General features: G+C 58.7%; 3 protein-coding genes and 1 long non-coding RNA gene across 5 annotated transcripts in view; 3 read left to right on the top strand and 1 right to left on the bottom strand.

Moving 5' to 3' along the window:
• The window catches only part of LOC136569922 (adhesion G protein-coupled receptor L1-like), a 54,421-nt gene extending 53,412 nt beyond the window's left edge, over positions 1–1,009 (bottom strand). The window contains exon 1 of the mRNA XM_066570276.1: positions 874–1,009. Coding sequence (XP_066426373.1) covers positions 874–1,009 — 136 coding nt within the window. The remainder of the gene's footprint in view (positions 1–873) is intronic.
• A 4,295-nt stretch (positions 1,010–5,304) lies between these two features.
• Positions 5,305–9,735, top strand: LOC136570291 (uncharacterized). Its single transcript, XR_010785528.1, has 3 exons — positions 5,305–5,350; positions 8,715–8,773; positions 9,139–9,735. It is a non-coding gene; the product is annotated as an uncharacterized lncRNA (long non-coding RNA).
• Positions 9,736–10,763: 1,028 nt separating this feature from the next.
• On the top strand, positions 10,764–16,410 carry SAMD1 (sterile alpha motif domain containing 1). The gene is made up of 5 exons (XM_066570274.1): positions 10,764–11,313; positions 13,117–13,399; positions 13,750–13,843; positions 14,726–14,837; positions 15,869–16,410. The coding sequence occupies exons 1-5, from the start codon at positions 10,783–10,785 to the stop codon at positions 16,031–16,033; spliced, it is 1,185 nt and encodes a 394-aa protein (XP_066426371.1). The 5' UTR covers positions 10,764–10,782; the 3' UTR covers positions 16,034–16,410.
• A 1,843-nt stretch (positions 16,411–18,253) lies between these two features.
• MAP2K7 (mitogen-activated protein kinase kinase 7) overlaps positions 18,254–25,458 on the top strand; it is a 25,534-nt gene continuing 18,329 nt past the window's right edge. For both annotated transcript variants that reach the window (XR_010785493.1, XM_066570293.1), the window contains exon 1: positions 18,254–18,377. Coding sequence is in view for 1 of the 2 variants with exons in the window: in XM_066570293.1 (XP_066426390.1) it covers positions 18,254–18,377 (124 nt within the window). In the remaining variant the exon portion in view is untranslated. The remainder of the gene's footprint in view (positions 18,378–25,458) is intronic.

Here is a 25,458-nt window from a genome sequence, read left to right as displayed (position 1 = left end):
ACCCCTTACACTACTCACACTCCCTTACACACCCCTTACACACCCCTTACACACCCCTTACACACCCCTTACACTACTCACACTCCCTTACACACCCCTTACACACCCCTCACACACCCCTTACACACCCCTTACACACCCCTTACACTACTCACACTCCCTTACACACCCCTTACACACCCCTTACACACCCCTTACACTACTCACACTCCCTTACACACCCCTTACACTACTCACACTCCCTTACACACCCCTTACACTCCCCTTACACTCCCCTCACACTCCCTTACACACCCCTTACACACCCCTTACACACCCCTTACACTACTCACACTCCCTTACACACCCCTTACACTCCCCTTACACACCCCTCACACACCCCTTACACCCCTCACACTACTCACACTCCCTTACACACCCCTCACACTCCCCTCACACACCCCTTACACTCCCCTTACACCCCTCACACTACTCACACTTCCTTACACACCCCTTACACACCCCTTACACTCCCCTTACACACCCCTTACACACCCCTTACACACCCCTTACACCCCTCACACACCCCTTACACCCCTCACACTACTCACACTTCCTTACACACCCCTCACACACCCCTTACACACCCCTCACACACCCCTTACACTCCCCTTACACCCCTCACACTACTCACACTTCCTTACACACCCCTTACACACCCCTTACACACCCTGTACACACCCCTTACACACCCCTTACACACCCCTTACACACTCCTTACACACCCTGTACACACTCCTTACACACCCCTTACACACCCCTGGGGTGCCGCCCACCCCTCGCCCCCTCCTCAAGCCCCCCCCGTGTCCCCTCCCCCCCGTCCCGGTCCCTCACCGTGGCCCGGGGGGAGCAGCCCCAGCAGCAGCACCGGGACCAGAACCGGGACCAGAACCGGGAGCGGAACCGGGACCAGAACCGGGAGCGGAACCGGGAGCGGAACCGGGCCGGGGGTGGGGGAGGGGCGCGCCATGGCGGGGGAGGGGCGCGGGGACCCCCCAACCTCAGCGGGGGGATCCAAGCTGGGGAGAGAAAATGGGGAGGGGGTTAGAGAGGGGTTAAGGGGGGGAATCAATGAGAGAGGGGTTAATGGGGATGATTAATGAGAGAGGGGTTAATGGGGGGAATTAATGAGAGAGGGGTTAATGGGGGGAATTAATGAGGGGGGGATTAATGGGGGTGATTAATGAGAGAGGGGTTAATGGGGGGAATTAATGAGGGGGGATTAATGGGGGGAATTAATGAGGGGGGATTAATAAGGGGAATTAATGAGAGAGGGGTTAATGGGGGGAATTAATGAGAGAGGGGTTAATGGGGGAATCAATGAGAGAGGGGTTAATGGGGGGAATCAATGAGGGGGGATTAATAAGGGGAATTAATGAGAGAGGGGTTAATGGGGGTGATTAATGAGGGGGGGTTAATGGGGGGAATTAATGAGAGAGGGGTTAATGGGGGGAATTAATGAGGGGGGATTAATGGGGGGAATTAATGAGAGAGGGTTAATGGGGGGAATTAATGAGGGGGGATTAATGGGGGGAATTAATGAGAGAGGGGTTAATGGGGGGAATTAATGAGAGAGGGGTTAATGGGGGTGATTAATGAGGGGGGGATTAATGGGGGGAATTAATGAGAGAGGGGTTAATGGGGGGAATCAATGAGGGGGGGATTAATAAGGGGAATTAATGAGAGAGGGGTTAATGGGGGGAATCAATGAGGGGGGATTAATGGGGGGAATTAATGAGGGGGGGATTAATGGGGGGAATTAATGAGGGGGGATTAATGGGGGGTTAAATTAATGGGAGGGTAATTATTGAGTGAGGAAATAACGGGGGTGAATTAATAAGGGGTTAAATTAATGGGGGGTTCGTTTATGAGGGGGTGAATTAACGAGGGGGACTGAACTAATGGGGGAGGTTAAATTAATGAGGGGGGGTTAAATTAATTGGGGGGTTAATTAATGAGAGGGGTTAAATAAATTGGGGGGTGAAGGGGGGGCGAATTAATGGGGGGGTTAAATGAATTGGGGTGTGAGTTAATGAGGGGGGGAATTAATGAGTGGACGAATTAATAGGGGGGTGAATTAATGGGGGGAATTAATGAGGGAATGAAATTAATGGGGGGCTGAATTAATGGGGGGGTGAGTTAATGAGGGGCTGAGTTAATGGGGGGGTGAGTTAATGGGGGGTGAGTTAATGGGGGGTGAGTTAATGGGGGGGTGAATTAATGGGGGGTGAGTTAATGGGGGGGTGAATTAATGGGGGGCTGAATTAATGGGGGGGTGAGTTAATGAGGGGCTGAGTTAATGGGGGGGTGAATTAATGGGGGGGTGAGTTAATGGGGGGGTGAATTAATGGGGGGGTGAGTTAATGAGGGGCTGAGTTAATGGGGGGGTGAATTAATGGGGGGTGAATTAATGGGGGGGTGAATTAATGGGGGGTGAGTTAATGGGGGGGTGAGTTAATGGGGGGGTGAATTAATGGGGGGATGAGTTAATGGGGGGGTGAATTAATGGGGGGGAGGGGGGACCGCGCTGTCCGGACCCCCCCCCATCTGCGCCCCCCCCCCCAATCGAGGGGAGCCGAGCCCCCCCCTCAAATTCCGCCCCCCCCAAGGCGAGCGGGGCCGGGCGCCCGCCCCTCCCCCCCATGCAGGGGGGGTCCAGCCCCCCCCAAATCCGGGGGGGCCCTGACGTTCTGTCCGTGCCCCCCCCCCCTCCCCGGACCATCTGCTCCCTCCAAATCCCGCCGGGATCGGAGCCCCCCCCGCCCCAAGCCGCGGCCCCGGGGGGGTCAAAGGCGATTATCGATTATCGATTATCGATTATCCGCCCCCGCCCCCCCCCGGGACCGCCAGGGCCCCCCCCTCACCCCGCGCAGGGGCCGATGCGGCCGCGGTGCATTGTGGGAAGCTCAGCCCCGGGTTGCCAGGGGCGACGGCGCCGCGGTGCATTGTGGGAGAATCCCCCCATCACCCCCCCCTCCCCCCGGAATGATGGGGGGGGGGGGGGCGCAGCGCCATCCCAGAATGCTCCGAGCGCGACATCGGCCCCCCCCCCAAACCCCCCCAATTGCACCCCCCCCCCCCCCCTTGGGAAACTGAGGTGGGGGCGGACCCCCCTCAGCCCCCCCAAAAAAAATAAAAACCTGGGGGGTCCCCACCCCCTCCCCCCCCGCCTCAGATTCCCTGGGGTGGGGGGGGGAACAAACGCGTCCCCCCAGGAGGGTCCCAAATGAGGGGGGGTCGGGAGGGGCCGCACCCCCCTTCTCAAGCGCCCCCCCTCAATTCCCGGCCCCCGCCCTCTTCCCCACCCCCCCCTTTATCCCCGGCCCCCGCCCTGCTCCCCCCCTCCCCAAATGTCACCCCCGGCCCCCCCCGGGACATCGCTCGCCCCCCCTTTCCTCAGCCCCCCCCGCTTTTCCCAGCCCCCCCTCTTTCACGGCCCCTCCCCCGCACCTCGGGACCCCCCAGTTCCCACGACCCCCCCCCATTTTCGCAGGACCCACCCCAGATTTACGCGACCCCCCCGTTAAATCCCCCCCATTCCAACCCCCCCATTTTAACGACGCCCCTTTCTCACCCCCTCCCCCATTTCCCAGCGCCCCCCCGGTCCCTCCGCACCTGCGGGGGCGGCTCCCCCCGGCCCCCCCATCCCCTCCTCCCCCGGGGGCCGCTCCCCCAGACCCAAACGGCGCCCCTGGACCCCCCCCGTGCCCCCCGGACCCCCCCGGACCCCCGGACCCCCCCGTACCTGTGGGTTCAGCTCCATGCGGCGATCGCGGCGCGACCCCCCCGCACCGCCCCGCGCCCGCGGGCTCCCCCCGCCGGCGGCCGCCGGAACTGCGGGACCCCCGCCCGCCCCTCCCGGCCCGACAGCGCCGCCCGCGGCCGCCGCCGGAACTGCAGCGCCCCCTCCCCGACTCTGCAGCGCCTCCCGCGGCCGCCGCCGGAACTGCAGCGACCCCTCCCCCACCCCAACACCGCCCCCCGCGGCCGCCGCCGGAACTGCAGCGACCCCTCCCCCACCCCGGGACCGCCACTGTCCTCTCGTCGTCACCGCCCCTCCCCCTCCCCCCCCGCCCCCTCTCCCCAGGGTCACGGTCGGGACTGGACTGCAGGGACCCCTCCCCCATCCCCCATCCCGCTACCGCCCCCCGCGGCCTCTGCTGGGACTGCAGCGACCCCTCCCCCTCCTGGGCCGGCCTCTGTCCCCCCGTGGTCACCGCCCTGCCCCTCCCCCACCCCTCGCTGTCACCTCCTGGACCCTCCCCCTCCATCGCCCCCCCGCGGTCACCGCCGGAACTGCAGCGCTGCCACTTGGGGGGGGGGGGGCCTGAGGGGCGTTAATGAGGGGCGTTAATGAGGGGTGTTAATGAGGGCAGGGTAAACTAATGTGGTAAATGGGCTTGATAAGGGAGGAGTGTTAATGAGCAGCACTGCTAATTAGGGGCGTTAATGAAGATGGGCGGGGCAGGAGTGAGCCAGAGCTTCAGTGATGGGGGGGGTTAATGAGGGAAGGTGCTAATAAGAGGCGTTAATGAAGGTAGGTGTCAGTGGGGTGAGCTTTAGGGAGGAGTCCTAATAAGGGGGAGCATTAATGGAAATGTTAATGAAGAAGCATTAATGAGGAAGGTTAATGAGCTGGGGGTTATGATGTGAGGCTCCTCAAGCCAATTAACAGGCAGGCCCGTCCCAGCTAATGAGTAATTAAGAGCAGCAGGAGCCCTGCTAATTGCTGTCATCAGCCATACATTAGCATATGCTAATGAGCTGGAGAAATTAAACTGGAGCTTTTTAGTTGTACAGGGATAGGAAAGGAAGGTGCATTAATTGACATGGAGGACAGAGCAGGGTTTATTGGGGAACTCATTAGTTTAATTAAGAGAGTTAATTAATGAGCCCTCGTGCAAGGCACGAGGCAGGGAGTGCAAGTCCCGCCACTGGCCCACACAGCCCCGCCCCTCCTTGTCAATCACGGATGTCCCGCCCCTGAACAAACCCCGCCCATCACATGTCAATCCCGTTCGGCCCCGCCCCCTGCAGTAGGCCCCGCCCCTCGGCGGGTTCGAGTTTAATGAATGGGTCAGGGCCGGGGCGATCTCTGGATTGACGGCACCTCTGACCAATGGGAAGCAGAGGGGGTAGGACTCGGGCCGCGTTGGCCAATGGGACGGCGGTGGGTGGGACACGGACCGCGCTGGCCAATGGGAAGCGGGGGCCGGGCGGCGCAGCCAATGAGCGGCAGGAGCGGGCGGTGGGCGGGGTCCGCGGGGGCACCGGGCCCGTGAGGGGAAAAGGCTGCGGGAGCGGGAGAGAGGTGAGGGGGTACCGGGATATCGCGATAGACACCGCGATAAACAGCGGGATATCGGGATAGAGAACGCGATACACCGCGGGATGTACTCCGGAATAGCGGGATAGACAGCGGGATAGACACCGAGACAGACACCGAGACACCGGGATAGACGCCGGGATACACAACGGGGTATTGGGAAAGGGGGTACCGGGGAAAGCCGAAGAGCAGAACTCCGGGATATCGGGACATCGGGGTAGCGGAGTGCAGGGAGCGGGGCGGGAGAGGGTGAGCGGGATACTGGGGCTTGGGCACCGGGGGAGCCGGAGAGCGGTGAGCGGAGGGAGCGGGACCGGGGGCCGGCAGGAAAACAGAGCGTGAGGGGAGACCGGGGACAGCGGGGGAGGGAGCGGAGGGACCGAGGGGGACCGTGGGGACGAGAGAGCGGTGAGCGGCGGGAACGGGCCGGGGAGCTCCGGACGCACCGGCACCAGGGGCCCCGTGTCCCGTTGGGCGAACCGGGGGATGCTGGGCAGGACCTGCGGGGGGGGCGGGGAAGGGTCTGGGGTCCCCTAAGCGCTCCCGGGGGTGTCACCCCCTCCCCCAGTGGGCGGGGCCTGGGAAAGGGCGGGGAGAGGGGCGGGGCCTGGTTAGGGAGCGGGCGTTGCCATTGACAGGGGGCGTGGCTTTTTGGGGCGTGGTCTGGGTGTGTAAGAGGGGGAAAGGGGCGTGTTCCCTTAATGGGCGCGGCCTCGGAATGGGCGCGGCGCTGGCGTTGCCATAGCGACAGAGGGCGCGCGGGGTTGCCATGGGATCGGGCACGGCCCCTGGAAGGGGGCGTGGTCTGTTGCCATGGTGATGTGGGCGTGACTGAATAAAGAGGCGGTGCCAATGGGCCGTTGTCATGGTGATGGGGGAGTGGTATGGGGAAAGGGGCGTGGCCCAGCAGGGCGTGGTCCTGGGGGAGGGAAGGGGGGGCGCTCCCGGTGCCCCCGGGATGGATTTGGGGGGGCCCGGGGGGCGTGGCCGGGCCAGGCCCGTCCCTCCCCCATTCCCGGCGGTTCGGGGACAAAGCCGGGGGGCACGGGCGGTACCGGGACACCGGGGGGGACAGGAGGGGACAGCGATGTCCCCCGGGGGGCCCGGCTGGGGCTGGGACCCCCCATTCCAGCTGTGGGTGCAGGCGCTGCTCTGGGCGCTGCTTTTGGGGCGCCTCCTCCGCTACGGGTGGGGCCAGGCCCGGGGGGAGCCCCCCCGCGAGCAGCCCGGGCCGGGGGCGCCCCAAAACCGCGGAGGGACCCCCCAGAGTGAGCCCTGATTGGGGGGGGGCAGAGGGACATCCCCAAGGTCCCGAGTGGTTTTTGGGGTCCCTCAGGGGGGGTTGCTCCTGCCTCAGTTTCCCCGATCGGGGACCCCGAGCGGGGTCACTGGTCCGACTGGGTCGTACTGGGAGGCCCCAGGGACAAAGTCTGAGCCCCCGGGGACAGCGGCCGGCGACAGCTCCGGACACGGTGAGGGGGGGCCGGGGGATGTGGGGTGGCCTCGGGCCCTTTTGGGGTCCCCCCTGTCCCCTCCCATTCCTCTGGGTCCCTCTGGGGGTCCCCAGTCTGCTTTGGGGGGGGGCTCTGTGTTTTGGGGTGTCCCATGTCCCCTGGAGCAGTTCCATGTTCCTTTGGGGTGTCCTCTGTCCATTTGGGGTGTCCCCTGTCCCCCCCCCCCGGTGTCCCCTGTCCCCTTTAAGGCGTCCCCTGTCCCCTTTAAGGAACCCTGTCCCTTTTGGGGCATCCCCTGTCCCTTTCAGGTGTCCCCTGTCCCCTTGTGGGTGTCCCCTGTCCCCTTTCAGGTGTCCCCTGTCCCTTTCAGGATGTCCCCTGTCCATTTGGGGGATCCCCTGTCCCCTGTCCCCTTTTGGGTGTCCCCTGTCTCTTTGGGGGGGACAGGAGTCCCTTGTCCCCTTTGAGGTGTCCCCTGTCCCTTTCGGGTGTCCCCTCTTTAGGGTGTCCCCTGTCCCTTGAGGACACTCCCATGTCCCCCTGTCCCCTCGATGTCCTCAAGAGCAACTGTCCCCCCACACCCCTGTCCCTCCTGGTGGTTTGGGGTCCCCCCGGTGGTTTTGGGGTCCCCACAGTCCCCAAAGCGGGGCCAGCTCGGGGCACGGGGTCCCTTGGCTGGGGACAGGGGACGAGGGGGACACAGAGATGGGGGACAGAGGACAATGGGGACCCGGGGACGGGGGACAGAGGGGACACAGGGGACAGGGGGACACAGGGACAGGGTACACGGGGACCGGGGCACAGGGCGACAGGGGACAATGGGGACAGGGACAGGGGGACAGGGACAGGGGACAATGGGGACACAGGGACAGAGGGGACACTTTGCCATGAGGGTGCTGGACAGGCAGAAGGTGACACAGGGGGACACATGGGGACATCAGGGACACACGGGGGGAGGGTCACAGGGGGACAACTCCAGCACGGGAAGGTGACAGAGGAGGGGACTGGGAATGCAGGGGTTGGGGGGGGGACACTGGTGACATCGGGTCTGGGGACATTGGTGTCCCCAGGGTGTCCTCAGGGGGGACACGTGTTGGTGTCCTTGGCCTCGAGGGGACATTGCTGTCCCCAGCACGGGGGGCTCTGGTGGCACCTCGGTGTCATCGCTGGGTGTCCCCAGGCACAGGGAGGGAACTGGGATGTCCCCCAGGATGGTGGCAGTGTCCCCAGGGCTGTGACAGTGTACCTGTCCACAGGTGGCACACAGGTGTCACATAGGTGGCACACAGGTGTCCCCAAGTGTCACGCAGGTGTCCCTGTCCCCAGGTGTCCCCAGGTGTCACACAGGTGTCCACAGATATCCCCAAGTGTCACACAGGTGTCCCCGGGGGTCACACAGGTGTCATGCAGGTGTCCCCACGTGTCACACAGGTGTCCGCAGATGTCCCCAGGTGTCCCCAAGTGTCACACAGGTGTCCCCAGGTGTCACACAGGTGTCACACAGGCGTCCCTGTCCCCAGGTGTCCCCAAGTGTCACACAGGTGTCCGCAGATGTTCCCAGGTGTCCCCCAGGTGTCCCCAAGTGTCACACAGGTGTCCGCAGATGTTCCCAGGTGTCCCCCAGGTGTCCCCAAGTGTCACACAGGTGTCTGCAGATGTCCCCAAGTATCACACAGGTGTCCGCAGATGTTCCCAGGTGTCCCCAAGTGTCACACAGGTGTCCCCAGGTGTCACACAGGTGTCACACAGGCATCCCTGTCCCCGGGTGTCCCCAAGTATCAGACAGGTGTCCGCAGATGTTCCCAGGTGACCCCAAGTGTCCCCCAGGTGTCCCCAGGTGTCACACAGGTGTCTGCAGATGTCCCCAGGTGTCACACAGGTGTCCCTGTCCCCAGGTGCTGCAGCCAGAGCTGGGACCTTCCCCTTCCTCAGACACCTCTGGTGGCCCTTCAAGGTGTGTCCCCATTGTCCCCAGGTGTCCCAACGCCCCCCAGGATGGTCCCCAGGGCCATCCCTGTCCCCCCAGTGTGTCACCCCCCCCACCCGGGCTGTCCCCAGGTGTGTCCCTTGTCCCTCTGGGTGTCCCCAGTGTGTCCCCTGCCCCCCGCCCTGGGGATCCCCAGTGTCCCTTGTCCCCTTGGGGTGTTCCTTGGGGACTTTTGGGGGATCCTTGGGGGGGGGGTTGGGGTCCCTGAGGAGTTTTGGGGTCTATGGGGATTTGGGAACTCTGGGGGTTTTGGGGTCTCTGGGGGTTTTTGGGGTTCCTAGGGGGGGTTTGGGGGAGGTTTCGGGGGATTTTGAGGCTTTTTCTGCCCCCAGATCATGCTGAGGTTCAAGAACCTGCCAGGACCTGACCCCAGAGCACGGGGGGGGGGGGGCACCCCAAATGCACAGCTGGACCCCAAAACTACACAGCTGGACCCCAAAACTGCACAGCTGGACCCCAAAATGAACACCTGGATCCTAAAATGTACACCTGGACCCTAAAACTGCACAGCTGGACCTCAAAATGCACAGCTGGACCTCAAAATGCACACCTGGACCCAAAAAATGTACAGCTGGACCCCAAAATCCTATAAAGCACCCCATAAAGCCTGATCCCCAAAACCTGGGAATACCTGAAATACCCCTGAACCCCAGGGGGTTTGGGGGGTCCTGGGACTGGGACCCCCGGTTTTGGGGTTTTGGGGTGTCCCTGGGTGATGTTTGGGAGTCCCAGGGCTGCGACCCCGCTTTTGGGGTTTTGGGGTGTCCCAGGGCAGTTACTCCCCTGTTTTAACCCCCCCCAGATGGAAGCCCCCCCCCTTTGACCCCAAATGGGGGTCCCCAAAACCGGGGAAGGTTCCCAAAAGCCCCTGAGGGGGGCTCAAGCCCCCAAGGCTTCGTTGTAAACGGGTTTGGGACAAATCAATAAAGTTTGGGAGAAAAATCGGGTTTGGAAATTTTGGGGTGCTCCCAGAGTGGGGGTTCCTATGAGTCTGGGGGGGACCCCGCGGGTTTGGGGTGTCCTTGACTTTGGGGGGCCCTGGAATTGAGGTGACCCGTGGGTTTGGGGTGACCTTGTGGGTTTGGGGGATCACCCCAATGGGTCTGGGGGCCTCCAAGGGATCGGGGTGACCCCGTGGATTTGGGGTGTCCATGACTTTGGGGGGCCCTGGAATTGGGGTGACCTGTGGGTTTGAGGTGACCCTATGGGTTCAGGGGGGGTTCCATGGGTTTGGGGGGGTTCCATGGGTTGGAGGTGACCCCATGGGATCGTGGTGACCTCATGGGTTTGGGGTGACCCCATTGGTTTGGGGGGGCTGCATGGGTTTGTGGGGCCTCCATGGGTTTGGGGTGATCCCAATGGATCTGGGGGGGGCTTCATGGGTTTGGGGTGACCCCATGGGTTTGGGGTGATCCCGATGGGTTTGTGGTGGCCCCATTGGTTTGGGGGGGCTCCATGGATTTGGGAGTCTCAATGGTTTGGGGTGATCCCGATGGGCTTGGGGTGACCCTATGGGTTTGGGGGGGCTCCATTGGTTTGGAGGGGCTCCATGGGTTCCGGGGTCCTGGCAATTGGGGGTCCCCCATTTTCGGGGACCGGGGGATCCCAGCGGTAGGCGTGGCCTCTAACAATGGGCGTGGTCTCGTCAGAAGGGGCGTGGTCTTGTAAATCTGGGCGCGGCTTAAACGGATGGGCGTGTCTTAATGCCAGAGGGGCGGGGCTCTGGTTGTGGGCGTGGTTCCCATGGAGGTGGGCGTGACTTCAGCTGGGTGGGCGTGGCTTAATCACCGTTTGTGGGTGTGGCTTTCCGTGGGCGCGGCCGCAGGGGGCGGCTCCACCCCGAGGCGCGCGCGCGCGGCGGCCGCGGCTCCTCCTCCGAGCGGGCGCGCGCGGGCGGGGCGGGGGCGGAGGAGGAGGAGGAGGAGGAGGAGGAAGGGGCGCGGGAGGGGGGGGCCGGCGGTGCCGCGGGGGGGGCCATGGCGGTGCCGCCGCCGCCGCCGCCGGGCCCCGAGCAGGCCCCGCGGTACCAGGAGTGGATCCTGGACACCATCGACTCGCTGCGTTCGCGCAAGGCGCGGCCGGACCTGGAGCGCATCTGCCGCATGGTGCGGCGGCGGCACGGCCCCGAGCCCGAGCGCACCCGTGCCGAGCTGGAGAAGCTGATCCAGCAGCGCGCCGTGCTCCGCGTCTCCTACAAGGGCAGCATCTCGTACCGCAACGCCGCCCGCGTGCAGCCGCCGCGCCGCCCGCCGCCGCCCGCCCGCCGCCCGCCGCCCGTCAGCCTCCGCGACACCGCGCGGCTGCTCGGCGGCGACGGCCGCCTCACCCGCGGCCGCCTCCAGGGCTCGGCCGCGCCCGGCGGCGGCGGGGGGGCGGCCGGAGCGGCCCCCGGGGCGGGCGGCGGCGGCGGAACGGGCGGCGGGGCCCGGCCCGAGCGCACCCGGCTGGGCGCCATCGCCACGGCCCGCGGGGAGCGCGGGAGAGCGGCCGCGGGGAGGGCGCGGAAGGTGAGGAGGGAGCGTGAGGGGAGCGGCGGGGGGCTGAGGGGAGCGGCGGGGGGCTGAGGGGAGCGGGGGACCCGCGCATTGTGAGGGGGAGCGCGGGAAGGCGGGGGGAGACGTGAGGGACTGGCAGGAATGGGGTTCGTGAGGGGGCACCGGGGGCTGAGGGGGCATCGAAGGGAGCCATGAGGACTGAGGGGTGCGCGGGTCGTGAGGGGGCACTGGCGGGGAGGGGACCGGGAGTCGTGAGGAGGAGCGCGGGAAGGGGGGGAGCGATGAGGGTCTGAGGGGAATGGGGGGTGCGGGAGTCGTGAGGGGGGTACTGGGGGCTGAGGGGACCCTGAGGGGGCATCGAAGGCAGTCATGAGGACTGAGGGGTGCGGGGGTCGTAAGGGGGCACCGGGGGATGCTGGACACTGGGGAGGGGCCCGGGGGTCGTGAGGGGGAGCGCGGGAAGGGGACGAGACATGAGGGGAAGAGGCGGATCCGTGGACAGGGGATGGTATGGGGGGACCCTGAGGGGTGCGAGGGCCGTGAGGGGGAGCGCGGGAAGGGCCGGGGGGTCGTGAGGAGCGAGGGGCCCGGGGGTCGTGAGCAGGGAACCGAGCACTGAGAGGAACGGGGGGGGGAGGGAAAGGTTCGGGGGTCGTGAGGGGGCAGCGGGGGGGCCTGAGGGGATCCTGAGGGTCGTGAGGGGAGCGCGGGAAAGGGGGGGTTACATGGGGGGCCCGGGGGTCGTGAGGGGGGAACGGGGGGCTCTATGAGGGGGGGGCCCTGAGGGGACACTGGGGAAGGGGCCGGCGGTCGTGAGAAGGGGCCATGAGGGGTTCGAGGGTCGTGAGGGGGAGCCGGGAGGGCTGAGGGGACCCTGAGGGCATGGAGGGGACTGGGGGGCTCTGGGGGGGTGACCCTGAGGGGGCCGGGGGTGAGGTGGTGGGAATTTGGGGGTGTCTGAGGGGACCGGGGGGCTCTGGGGGGACCGGGGACAGGAGGGCTGAAGGGGACAGGGGTGGTGAGGGGGCATTGGGGACCTGAAGGGACCCTTGAAGGGTTGGTGGGGACAGAGTGGGGACACAAGGTGGAGGGGACCTGGTGGGGAAGGGACACAGGACACAGAGAAAGGGACTTGGGGGGGGAGCCTGAGGGGATTTAGGGGTCCCCTGAGGGAACTGGGGCAGCTGAGGGGATCTGGGGGTGTCTCCTGAGGGAATCTGGGGGGCTGAGAGGCCTGAGAGGGTTGGGGACCACCTTTAGGGGACCTCTCAGGGGATTGGGGGCCTGAGGGGACAGCAGAGATCTCAAGGGGATGTTGGGGACCCCCAAGAGGACTTGGGTGACCTGGAGAGGGCGGGACAGGGACAGGGGGATTTAGGAGACCTGAGGTGACAGTGGGGACCTTAGGGGGTTTTGGGGTCACCAAGAGCCAGGACTGGATGAGGATGGGGGCTGGGACGTTGGGGGAACCCCAGGACAAGTTGAGGGGGGTCAATGACAATTCTGGGGTGACAGCTCTGGGGAAGGGGGGGGATGGAATTGGAGAATCCTGGGTTGGAGGAGGAACCTGCAGGACTGGGGGGGTTCATTCTTGGGGGTCTCCTGGATTGGGAGGGTGACTTTCAGGACTGAGGGTATTCTGAATTTTTTGGGGTGGCGGTGTCACACTGTGGGGGGGTCAAGGAGCAGCTTTGGAGCCCCTGTTTTGGTGGGGGCTGTCGATTTTGGTGTCGGGGCTGCAGATTGTCGGGGAGGGGGGGCCTCAGCTCCTGGGGTTCCCTTTGGGGTGATGCTCACGGTTTTGGGGACCCCCAGCCCCCCTGCAGCAGCAGCGAGGCCTCAGCGCGGGAGGAGGAAGAGGAGGAGGAAGATGAGGATGAAGAAGACGAGGACGGGACGGGCTCGGAGGCCTCGGAGGACGCGGGGCCCCCCCGGCAGCTGAACGGGGAGGGCCGGGGGGGGCCCCCCCTGCGCCCCCCGGGGCAGCCGCCCCCAGAGAGGCCCCCCCAGCCCAAGGCCTGCGCCCCGGGGGAGGGGGGCTGCCAGCACATGGCCCCCCTCAAAAAGGAGGGGGCCTTTGGGCAGCCCGACAGAGCAGGTACTGAGGGGGCAGGGGGGTTTGGGGGTGCTGAGGGCAGGTTGGGGGTACTGAGGGCAGGTATGGGGGCAGTTTGGGAGTAGGGGTGTGTGAGTTTTGGGGGTACTGAGGGCAGCTTGGGGGTGAGGGGGGCAGTTTGGGGGTGAGGGGGGCAGTTTGGGGGTACTGAGGGCAGGTTGAGGGTGATGGGGGCAGTTTAGGGGTACTGAGGGCAGTTTGGGGGTGCTGGGGGGCAGTTCAGGGATGGGGGTCACTCTGGGTGGTGGGGTCAGGGTGGAGGGTCAGGCAGTGCTGGGGTCACTCTGGGGTCACTCTGGCTGTCCTTTGGTGACCCCTTGGTGTCCCCGCAGTGTCCCCGGCGCTGGCGGGGGCTGAGCCCTCGGTGCCGCTGTCCCCAGGCCGGCCGGGCCCCCAGGCTGCCGAGGGGGCCCCGTTCAGCTGCACGTGAGTCAGGGGCAGTGTCCCCTTGTCCCTCGGTGTCACCCGTGTGCCACCCAGTGTCCCTCTGTGTCCCCCAGGTGCCCCATGTCCCCCCCAGTGTCCCCTTGGTTCATCCCTTGTGTCCCTTGTCTCCCTGTGTGTCACCCATGTCCCATCGAGTGTCCGTCTGTGTCACCTGTGTCCCACCCAGTGTCCCTCTGTGTCCCCCAGGTGCCCCATGTCCCCTCCAGTGTCCCCTTGGTTCATCCATGTCCTAGCCAGTGTCCCTTGTCTCCCTGTGTGTCACCCATGTCCCATCGAGTGTCCCTCTGTGTCACCTGTGTCCCACCCAGTGTCCATCTGTGTCCCACTCAGTGTCCTGCTAGCCCCGTCACCATTGTCCCCATGTCCCCCTGGATGTCCCCTGTCCCAGTGACCATGTCCCCCTGGATGTCCCCTGTCCCTGTCACCATGTGTCCCAGTGACCATGTCTGTGTGTCCCCATCCTGGTGACAGTGTCTGTGTGTCCCCACAGTGTCCCCATCATGGTGACCATGTCTGTGTGTCCCCATGATGCTGTCCCCATGATGCTGTCCCCATGTCCCAGTGTCCCAGTCACTGTGTTCCCAAGGTGTCCCCATCCCGGTGTCCATGTCTGTGTGTCCCCACGCTGTCCCCATGACGCTGTCCCTGTCCCTATGTCCATGTCTGTGTGTCCCCACGCTGTCCCCATGACGCTGTCCCTGTCCCCATGTCCATGTCCGTGTGTCCCCACGCTGTCCCCGTGACGCTGTCCCTGTCCCCGTGTCCGTGTGTCCCCACGCTGTCCCCATGACGCTGTCCCTGTCCCCATGTCCATGTCTGTGTGTCCCCACGCTGTCCCCATGACGCTGTCCCTGTCCCCAGGGCCGGGCGCAAGGACAAGGCCGTGGACCCGGTGGAGTGGTCGGTGCGGGACGTGGTCGAGTACTTCACCGAGGCCGGGTTCCCCGAGCAGGCCGGGGCCTTCCAGGAGCAGGTGGGGCCACCCCTGTCCCCACAGTGTCCCCACAGTGTCCCCAGAGCTCCCTCTGTCACCACAGGTGTCCCCAAGAACGGTCCCCTCCCTGCAGAATTCCTCTGTGGCCACCCCTGCCCCCTCCCGCTGCCTTCTGGGTGTCCCCTCTGTCCCTGGGGGTGTCCCCAAGGTGTCCCTAGGGCTGTCCCCAAGGTGTCCCTCTGTCCCTGGGGGTGTCCCCAAGGTGTCCCTAGAGCTGTCCCCAAGGTGTCCCTCTGTCCCTGGGGGTGTCCCCAAGGTGTCCCTAGGGCTGTCCCCAAGGTGTCCCTCTGTCCCTGGGGGTGTCCCCAAGGTGTCCCCTGTATTTTCCCCATAGGTCCCCACCCCTCCCCATTGCACCCACCCCTGTCCCCCAGGGTCACCCTGGGGTGTCCCCCGTGTCCCTGTGTCCCCCTTGTCCCTGGGGTGTCCCCAGTCCCCCTGACCACACCTCCTCCCTCCACCCTCCCCAGTGTCACCCCAGGGTCCATCCCCCACTGTCCCCATGTCCCTTTGTCCCTGCAGGTGTCCCCAAACGCCATTTCCCCCACAGATCCCCCCCCTCACCCCACCCTCCTCCATCACCCGGGGCTGCTCCAGCTCCTGTCCCCATGGCTGTCCCCAATGTCCCCATGGCTGTCCCCTGTCCCTGTGACTGTCCCCAATGTCCCCAGTGTCCCCAGTGTCCCTCACTGTCCCCATGTCCCCAGGAGATCGATGGCAAGTCGCTGCTGCTGATGCAGAGGGCCGATGTGCTCACGGGGCTCTCTGCCCTGGCTGTCCCCTGTCCCTGTGACTGTCCCCAGTGTCCCCAGTGTCCCCAGTGTCCCTCACTGTCCCCATGTCCCCAGGAGATCGATGGCAAGTCGCTGCTGCTGATGCAGAGGGCCGATGTGCTCACGGGGCTCTCTGTCCCTGGCTGTCCCCTATTGCTGTGACTGTCCCCTGTCCCTGTGACTGTCCCCAGTGTCCCTCACTGTCCCCAGTGTCCCTCACTGTCCCCATGTCCCCAGGAGATCGATGGCAAGTCGCTGCTGCTGATGCAGAGGGCCGATGTGCTCACGGGGCTCTCCATCCGCCTGGGCCCCGCGCTCAAGATCTACGAGTACCACGTGAAGCTGCTGCAGCGCAGCCACTTCCAGGACGAGGAGCCCCCCCCGGAGCCCTTCCCGGCCTGAGAGATCCCCCCGGAGCCACGGGGGGACCCCCAGACCCCCCCAGACCCGCGGGGACACCCCCAGACCCGCGGGGACACCCCCAGACCCCCGGGGACACCCCGGGATCAGGGAGGGCTCCTCCCTCCCCCCGCTGCTGCACACTGAGACTTTGGGGGGTGGGGTCGGGGGAGCCCCACCCCTTTTTTGGGGAGCCCCACCTCTCTTTGGGGGTTCCCACCTCTCTTTGGGGGGGGTCTTGCCTCTCTTTAGGGTCCCACCTCTAATCTGGGGGGGTCCTGCTCTCATTTGAGGGGTCCCACCTCGTTTTGAGGGAGTCTCATCTCTGTTTTGGGGGGGTCCCATGTCTCTTTGGGGGTCCCACCCCTCTTTGAGGGGTCTCTCTTTTGGGGGGGCACCCTTCTTTTGGGGGGGTCTCACCCTTGATTTGGGGGGGGCTTCTCTCTGGGGGCTCATTTCTCCTTTGGGGGGGGTCCACCCCATCTTTTGGGGGGCTTCTCCTCGGGGACCCCTCTTTTAGGGGGGTCACTTCTCTTCAGAGGGGTCACCCTTCTCTTTTGGGGGGGTTCCCCTCTTTTGGGGGGCTCACTCCTCTTTTGGGGGGAATCCCACACTCTGAGGGGGTCACCCCTCTTTTTGGGGGGGGTCTCCTCTCTCTTTTGGGGGGGGGGTTCTCTCTTTTGGGGGTCTCCTCTCTCTGGGGCACACTGGGGGTGGGGACACCCCGCTCCTTGTGGGCTCACCCCTCTTTTTGGGGGGCCCCTCTGGGGGCGGGGTCACCCCTCCTTGAGGGAGCCCCCTTTTTAGGGGATCCCCCTTTTCTTGGGGGGGATTTTTACCGCGGGGGGAGGGGGTTGGGGGGCTCTGCCCGGAGATGTTTTAACCTTCCCCAGCCCGTGCCCCCCCCCCAAACTGGGGTGCGGCCCCCCCAACCCTTGGCCACGAGGGGGGGGCGCGCCCCCAACCCCCCCCCCCCGCAGTCTGTGCCCGCCCCCCCCCTTCCCCGGGCCTGGCTCGTTTTGGGTTTTTTTAAATAAAAACGGAAAAATTAAATAAAATCAACACAAAATCTCGGGGTTTGGGGCTTTTTGGGGGTACCCCCATTTCGGGGGGTGTTCCCGCCTTAGAGCCCCCCGAAAAAGGGAATGGGGGGAGCATTTGGGGGGTCTCGGGGACGCCCAGTGAGGGGAGGGTGCTGCGCATGCGCGGGTCCTCCCGCCCGCCAGGGGGCGCCGTCGGTCCCCTCAGGGAGCCGCTCCCTGTGCTCTATAGCGACCTCCTCTGCGCACGCGCCCTCCAGCAGCTGGAGGTGCCACGCCCCCTACGGTGGCCGGCAGGGCCCAAAAGCCGCGCTCCATAAACAAGCCTCAGAAACGGCCTCAGCTCCACTAAACTGTCCTCAAACATTCCCAGAAAACCCTCATCTCCCCTAAAATGCCCTTAAACAGCTCCAGAACAGCCTCAGGCTTCGCTAAAAGAGCAGTAACTTCCCCCAAACCAGTCTAAACTGCCCCAGAACAGCCTCAGACGCAGCTAAAGTCACAAATGGCCCAATGCTTCCAATGTGCTTTCAGCCGCTCTGAAACATCCTCGGCCTCCCCAGGGCCCCCAAACAGGTCCCAGTTGCCCCCACATGCCCGTGAGGCCCCATAAACGTTTATAAGGGATCGTTCCGCTCCATGTGCCCCTACGACGGCCGGCGGGGCCAATTTAGGTCCGTATGCCGCCTCTCTACGGCGGCCGGAGAGGCCCGAAATCCATCCGCTTTGCGCATGCGCAATAGTAGTTCCCCGGTGAAGATGGCGGCATTCATGTTCCCTATATCCGTACGGCGGCCAGTGTGGCCAAAAAGCCGCCGTGCCCTTTCTCCTCCCCCTCATCCCGCGTTCCGACAGCGGCCAAAGGAACCCGAAACCCCCCCGTGTCCTCCCTTCAGCTCTTCCCCATCTACAGCAGGCGATGAAGCAAATAACAGCCTCCCGTCATCTGCGCATGCGCAATAACCGTCCCAGAGGCGAAGATGGCGGCGCCCACCCCGCTCTCTCTCCCTACGGCAGCCGGTGAGACCCAGAATTCACAACACCGCGCTGCGCGCATGCGCATTACCCATCCCATCGGGAAGATGGCGGCGCCCTCCGCTCCCTCCCTCTGTACGGCGGCCGGCGGGGGCCCTAAGCCCCGCCCCTCGCGGGCCCCGCGCATGCGCGACGCGGGGGGGGGAAGATGGCGGCGTCCTCGCTCGAGCAGAAGCTATCGCGGCTGGAGGCGAAGCTGAAGCAGGAGAACCGCGAGGCGCGGCGGAGAATCGACCTCAACCTCGACATCGGCCCCGCCCGCGCCCGCCCCAGTGAGCGGGGCCGGGGGGCGGCGGGAGCGGCCCGGGGGGAGCGGGGCGGCCGCGGGGAGGCCGCGCTCGGGGAGGGGGGGGGGGAGGGGAGCGGGGCCGTGAGGGGAGAGCGGGGCTGGGGGGGGGAGGGGAGGGGGCGGTTTAGGGGGATGGGGGCGGGGCTGGGGTGGCCGGGGCAGGTTTGGGGCATTTTGAGGGGTCCGGGGCAGTTTTGGGGTGTTTGGGGCAGGTTTGGGGTGTTGGGGGCAAATTTTAGGTGTTTGGGGCAGGTTTGGGGTGTTTGGGGCAAATTTTAGGTGTTTGGGGCAGGTTTAGGGCATTTTGGGGCACTTCTGACTCCTCAGGGGCAGTTTTGGGGTGTTTGGGGCAGTTTAGGAGCATTTTGGGGTAGTTCGGGGGTTTTGGGGTAGATTTGAGGTGTTTAAGGCAGGTTTGGGGTGTTTGGGGCAGGTTTGGGACATTTTGGGGAGTCCGGGGCACACTTGGGGTGTTTGGAGATTTGGGGGCAAATTTGGGGTGTTTGGGGCAGGTTTAGGGACATTTTGGGGCAATTCTGGCTCCTCGGGGCAGTTTTGGGGTGTTCGGGGCAGTTTGGGAGCATTTGGGGGTAGTGCTGGAATTTTGGGGTAGATTTGAAGTGTTTGGGGCAGGTTTGGGACATTTTGGCGAGCCCGGGGCAGATTTGGGGTAACTTTGGGGTTTTGGGGGCAAATTTGGGGTGTTTGGGTCAGGTTTAGGGACATTTTGGGGCAGTTCTGGCTCCTCAGGGGCAGTTTTGGGGCGTTTGAGAGCATTTTGGGGTAGTTCTGGGGTTTTGGGGTAGATTTGAGGTCTTTGGGGCAGTTTAGGGACATTTTGGGGCAGTTTGTGGGGACGGGGGGGTTTTAGGGGGTTCCAAGCCTGTTTTGGGGTGTTTTGGACAATTTCGAGGTGTTTGGGACAGTTTGGGGCAGTTTTGGGGCATTTGGGGCAGTTTAGGGCCATTTTAGGGCCGTTCAGGTTTGGTTGGGGTTTTTGTGGGGGTGAGTTCGAGGATGTTCAGGAGGATCTGGGGCAGTTTAAGGGGTTGGGGGCAGTTGAAGGGATTTAGGAGCATTTTGGGGCCGTTTCGGGGTGTTTGGGGCAGTTTGAGGCTGTTTTGGGGTGCGTGGGGTCGGTTTTGGGGTGTTTGGGGCACTTTAGGGACAGCTTAGGGTCATTTGGGGCAGCTTTGGGGTCGTTTGGGGCAAGTTTGGGGCCATTTTGGGACGTTTGGGGCACCTCAGGGGCGGTTTTGGGGTATTTGGGGCAGTTTAGGGCCATTTTGGGGCAGTTTTGGGACATTTTGGGGCAGTTTGGGGGTATTTGAGGCAGTTTGGGGCCATTTTGGGGCAGTTTTGGGGTATTTGGGGCAGTTTTGGGCCATTTTGGGGCAGTTTTGGGGTATTTGGGGCAGTTTAGGGCCATTTTGGGGCAGTTTTGGGGCAGTTTGGGGCCATTTTAGGGCAGTTTTGGGGTATTTGGGGCAGTTTAGGGCCATTTTGGGGCAGTTTAGGGCCATTTGGGGGCAGTTTTGGGACATTGTGGGGCAGTTTTGGGCCATTTTGGGGCAGTTTTGGGCCATTTTGGGGCAGTTTTGGGCCATTTTGGGGCAGTTTTGGGCCATTTAGGGGCAGTTTTGGGACATTTTGGGGCAGTTTAGGGCCATTTTAGCGCAGTTTTGGGGTATTTGGGGCAGTTTTGGGCCATTTTGGGGCAGTTTTGGGCCATTTTGGGGCAGTTTTGGGCCATTTTGGGGCAGTTTTGGGGTATTTGGGGCAGTTTAGGGCCATTTTGGGGCAGTTTAGGGCCATTTTGGGGCAGTTTTGGGCCATTTTGGGGCAGTTTTTGGGTATTTGGGGCAGTTTTGGGCCATTTTGGGGCAGTTTTGGGCCATTTTGGGGCAGTTTAGGGCCATTTTGGGGCAGTTTTGGGGTATTTGGGGCAGTTTAGGGCCATTTTGGGGCAGTTTTGGGCCATTTTGGGGCAGTTTTGGGCCATTTTGGGGCAGTTTAGGGCCATTTTGGGGCAGTTTTGGGGTATTTGGGGCAGTTTTGGGCCATTTTGGGGCAGTTTTGGGCCATTGTGGGGCAGTTTTGGGCCATTTAGGGGCAATTTAGGGCCATTTTGGGGCAGTTTTGGGACATTTTGGGGCAATTTAGGGCCATTTGGGGGCAGTTTTGGGACATTGTGGGGCAGTTTTTGGGTATTTGGGGAAGTTTTGGGGCAGTTTTGGGCCATTTTGGGGCAGTTTTGGGCCATTTTGGGGCAGTTTTGGGCCATTTTAGGGCAGTTTTGGGCCATTTTGGGGCAGTTTGGGGCCATTTTGGGGCAGTTTTGGGCCATTTTGGGGCAGTTTTGGGGTATTTGGGGCAGTTTTGGGCCATTTTGGGGCAGTTTAGGGCCATTTTAGGGCAGTTTTTGGGTATTTGGGGAAGTTTTGGGCCATTTTGGGGCAGTTTGGGGCCATTTTGGGGCAGTTTAGGGCCATTTTAGGGCAGCCCTGGCTGGTTTAGGGGGGCAGGGGGATTTGGGGGCTTGGGAAGGGTTTTTGGGGTTTTTTTTGGGGGGGAGGATTTGGGGGTTCCCAGTGGGATTTTGGGGGGCTCTGGGGGGGTTGCAATGGGATTTTTGGGGGGTTTCCCCCCCAGTTGTCCCCTCGAGGATCCCCCTCCAGGTAGGACCCCCCCCCCAGGACCATTCCCAGCAGATTTTGGGGATTTTTGGGGATTTTTCCAGGCTGGGGGGAGCAGCCCCTGCCCCTCCTCCCTTTCCCCTGCTCCCCTTCCACATTTGAGCTCATTTTTATCCCCCCCAAATTGAAATTTCTGCCCCCAAATTCACCCCTGAACTCCCCATTTTAATGGGATTTTCCCCCAATTTAAATTCATTTCTCTGCCCCCAAATTTATTTTTCCCTCTGAATTTCGCTCCTGTTTCATCTCTGTCCCCTTCCCCAGTTGAATTTCATTTCAATTTTATTTCTATTTCTCTCCTCTCCAATTTAAATTCGTTTTTGCCCCTCCCCATTTCATTCCTGTCCCTCCAACTTCAGCTCAATTCCATTTTCCCCCAATTTAAATTCATCTCAATTAAAACTCACCCCCAAATTTAATGAATTCCCCCCAATTTAAATCCATTTAAATTCACTTTTTCCAATTGAAATACATTTACATTTCTGCCCTCAATTTCAATTCTCCCCCGTTTAATTTCATTTCCCCCCAATTTCAATTAATTTCAATTAATATCTGCTTAATTTTCAATTTAAATTTATTTCTCCCAATTGAAATTCATTTCTCCTCCCCAATTTAATTTCATTTCTACCCCCAATCTAAATTTTTCTTCCAATTTAATTTCAGTTTATTCCTTCCAATTCAAATCCATTTTTGCCCCAAATTTAAATTAATTCCCCCAATTTAAATCCATTTCTGCCCCAAATTTATTTCCCCAATTTAAATTAATTTTCCCCCACAATTTAACTTCATTCTCCCCAATTTAAATCCATTTTTACCCCAAATTTATTTCCCCAATTTCAATTAATTTTCCCCCAGAATTTAACTTCATTCCCCCCAATTTAAATCCATTTTTACCCCAAATTTATTTCCCCAATTTCAATTAATTTTCCCCCAGAATTTAACTTCATTCCCCCAATTTAAATCCATTTTTACCCCAAATTTATTTCCCCAATTTAAATTAATTTTCCCCCAGAATTTAACTTCATTCCCCCCAATTTAAATCCATTTTTACCCCAAATTTATTTCCCCAATTTCAATTAATTTTCCCCCATAATTTAACTTCATTCCCCCCAATTTAAATCCATTTTTACCCCAAATTTATTTCCCCAATTTAAATTAATTTTCCCCCAGAATTTAACTTCATTCCCCCCAATTTAAATCCATTTTTACCCCAAATTTATTTCCTCAATTTAAATTAATTTTCCCCCAGAATTTAACTTCATCCCCCCCAATTTAAATCCATTTTTACCCCAAATTTATTTCCCCAATTTCAATTAATTTTCCCCCAGAATTTAACTTCATTCCCCCCAATTTAAATCCATTTTTACCCCAAATTTATTTCCCCAATTTCAATTAATTTTCCCCCAGAATTTAACTTCATTCCCCCCAATTTAAATCCATTTTTACCCCAAATTTATTTCTCCATTTTAAATTCATTTCTGCTCTCCAATTTAAACTCATTCCCTCCATTTAAATTAATTTTCTCATCCAATTTAACTTAATCTCCCCCAATTTAAATTCATTTCTGCCCCCAATTATTTCCCCTCATTTAAATTCATTTCTGCTCTCCAATTTAAATTAATTCCTTCCACTTAAATTATTTTTCTCATCAATTTAACTTCATTTCCCCCCAGTTTAAATTCATTTCTACCTCTCAATTTAAGTTTATTTTCCCCAGTTTAAATTCATTTCTGTCCCTCAATTTAAGTTTATTTTCCCCCCATTTTAAATGAATTCCTGCCCCTCAATTTCAGTTTATTTTCCTCAATTTAAATGAATTCTTGCCCCTCAATTTAACTTCATTTCCCCCCATTTTAAATTCATTCCTGCCCCTCAATTTAAGTTTATTTTCCACAATTTAAATTAATTTCTGTCCCTCAATTTAAGTTTATTTTCCCCAGTTTAAATTCATTCTTACCCCTCAATTTAACTTCATTTCCCCCCATTTTAAATGAATTCCTGCCTCTCAATTTCAGTTTATTTTCCCCAATGTAAATGAATTTCTGCCCCTCAATTTAAGTTTATTTTCCCCAATTTAAATTAATTTCTGTCCCTCAATTTAAGTTTATTTTCCCCAATTTAAATGAATTCCTGCCCCTCAATTTAACTTCATTTCCCCCCATTTTAAATGAATTTCTGCTCCTCAATTTAAGTTTATTTTCCCCAATTTAAATTAATTTCTGTCCCTCAATTTAAGTTTATTTTCCCCAGTTTAAATTCATTCTTATCCCTCAATTTAACTTCATTTCCCCCCAGTTTAAATTCATTTCTACCTCTCAATTTAAGTTTATTTTCCCCAGTTTAAATTAATTCCTGCCCCTCAATTTAACTTAATTTCCCCCCATTTTAAATGAATTTTTGCTCCTCAATTTAAGTTTATTTTCCCCAATTTAAGTGAATTTCTGTCCCTCAATTTCAGTTTATTTTCCCCAGTTTAAATTCATTCCTGCCCCTCAATTTAAGTTTATTTCCCCCCATTTTAAATGAATTTCTGCCCCTCAATTTCAGTTTATTTTCCCCAATTTAAATTCATTCTTATCCCTCAATTTAAGTTCATTTCCCCTCATTTTAAATGAATTCTTGCCCCTCAATTTAACTTCATTTCCCCCCATTTTAAATGAATTTCTGTTCCTCAATTTCAGTTTATTTTCCCCATTTTAAATTAATTTCTGCCCCTCAATTTCAGTTTATTTTCCCCAATTTAAATGAATTCTTATCCCTCAATTTAACTTCATTTCCCCTCATTTTAAATGAATTCCTGCCTCTCAATTTCAGTTTATTTTCCCCAATTTAAATTAATTTTTGTTCTTCAATTTCAGTTGATTTTCCCCAGTTTAAATTCATTCTTACCCCTCAATTTAACTTCATTTCCCCTCATTTTAAATGAATTTCTGCTCCTCAATTTCAGTTTATTTTCCCCCCAATGTAAATGAATTTCTACCTCTCAATTTCAGTTTATTTTCCCCAATTTAAGTGAATTCTTGCCCCTCAATTTAACTTCATTTCCCCCCATTTTAAATGAATTTCTGCTCCTCAATTTAAGTTTATTTTCCCCAATTTAAATTAATTTCTGCTCCTCAATTTAAGTTTATTTTCCTGAATTTAAAGTAATTCTTGCCCCTCAATTTAACTTCATTTCCCCTCATTTTAAATGAATTTCTGTTCCTCAATTTAAGTTTATTTTCCCCATTTAAATTCATTCCTGCCCCTCAATTTCAGTTTATTTTCCCCAGTGTAAATGAATTTCTACCTCTCAATTTAAGTTTATTTTCCCCAATTTAAATGAATTCCTGCCCCTCAATTTAAGTTTATTTTCCTCAATTTAAATTCATTCTTACCCCTCAATTTAACTTCATTTCCCCCCATTTTAAATGAATTTCTGCTCCTCAATTTAAGTTTATTTTCCCCATTTAAATTCATTCCTGCCCCTCAATTTCAGTTTATTTTCCCCCCAATGTAAATGAATTTCTACCTCTCAATTTAAGTTTATTTTCCCCAATTTAAATTAATTTCTGTTCCTCAATTTAAGTTTATTTTCCCCAATTTAAGTGAATTCTTACCCCTCAATTTAACTTCATTTCCCCCCATTTTAAATGAATTTCTGCTCCTCAATTTCAGTTTATTTTCCCCAGTGTAAATGAATTTCTACTTCTCAATTTCAGTTTATTTTCCCCAGTGTAAATGAATTTCTACCTCTCAATTTCAGTTTATTTCCCCCAATTTAAATTCATTCCTGCCCCTCAATTTAAATTTATTTCCATTTTAACTTCATTTCTCCCCCCAAATTTAAACAAATTCCCCAATTTCATCAACTCATCCCCACCCCCAATCCCTCCCTTTTTAATTTTTTCTCTCTTTTTTTTTCTTCCCGTTTTATTTTATTTTTTTTTTTTTAATTTTATTTTGGTTTTTCCCTCCATTTTTATTCCCCTCCCCCCCGTGCCCCTCCCCCATCTCCAGTCATCGTCATCACCCTTAGCCCCGCCCCCGCTCCGTCCCAGCGAGCAGGTACCGCCCCTCCCCCCCCCCCGACCCCTCCCCCTTTTTGGGGACCCCTCCCCATTTAACCCCTCCCCCCCATTTAACCCCTCCCCCATTTAACCCCTCCCCCCATTTAACCCCTCCCCCATTTAACCCCTCCCCCCATTTAACCCCTCCCCCATTTAACCCCTCCCCCCATTTAACCCCTCCCCCATTTAACCCCTCCCCCCCATTTAACCACTCCCTCCCCATTTAACCCCTCCCTCCCCATTTAACCCCTCCCTCCCCATTTAACCCCTCCCCCTTTGTGCCTCAGTTTCCCCCTTGCGGCAACTTCACCCCTCCCCC

This window comes from Molothrus aeneus, unplaced genomic scaffold, assembly GCF_037042795.1.
Source record: "Molothrus aeneus isolate 106 unplaced genomic scaffold, BPBGC_Maene_1.0 scaffold_30, whole genome shotgun sequence".
Classification (NCBI taxonomy): Eukaryota; Metazoa; Chordata; class Aves; order Passeriformes; family Icteridae; genus Molothrus; species Molothrus aeneus.
The sequence above is the reverse complement of the archived record's forward strand: the minus strand, read 5'-3'. Positions and strand labels throughout refer to the sequence as shown.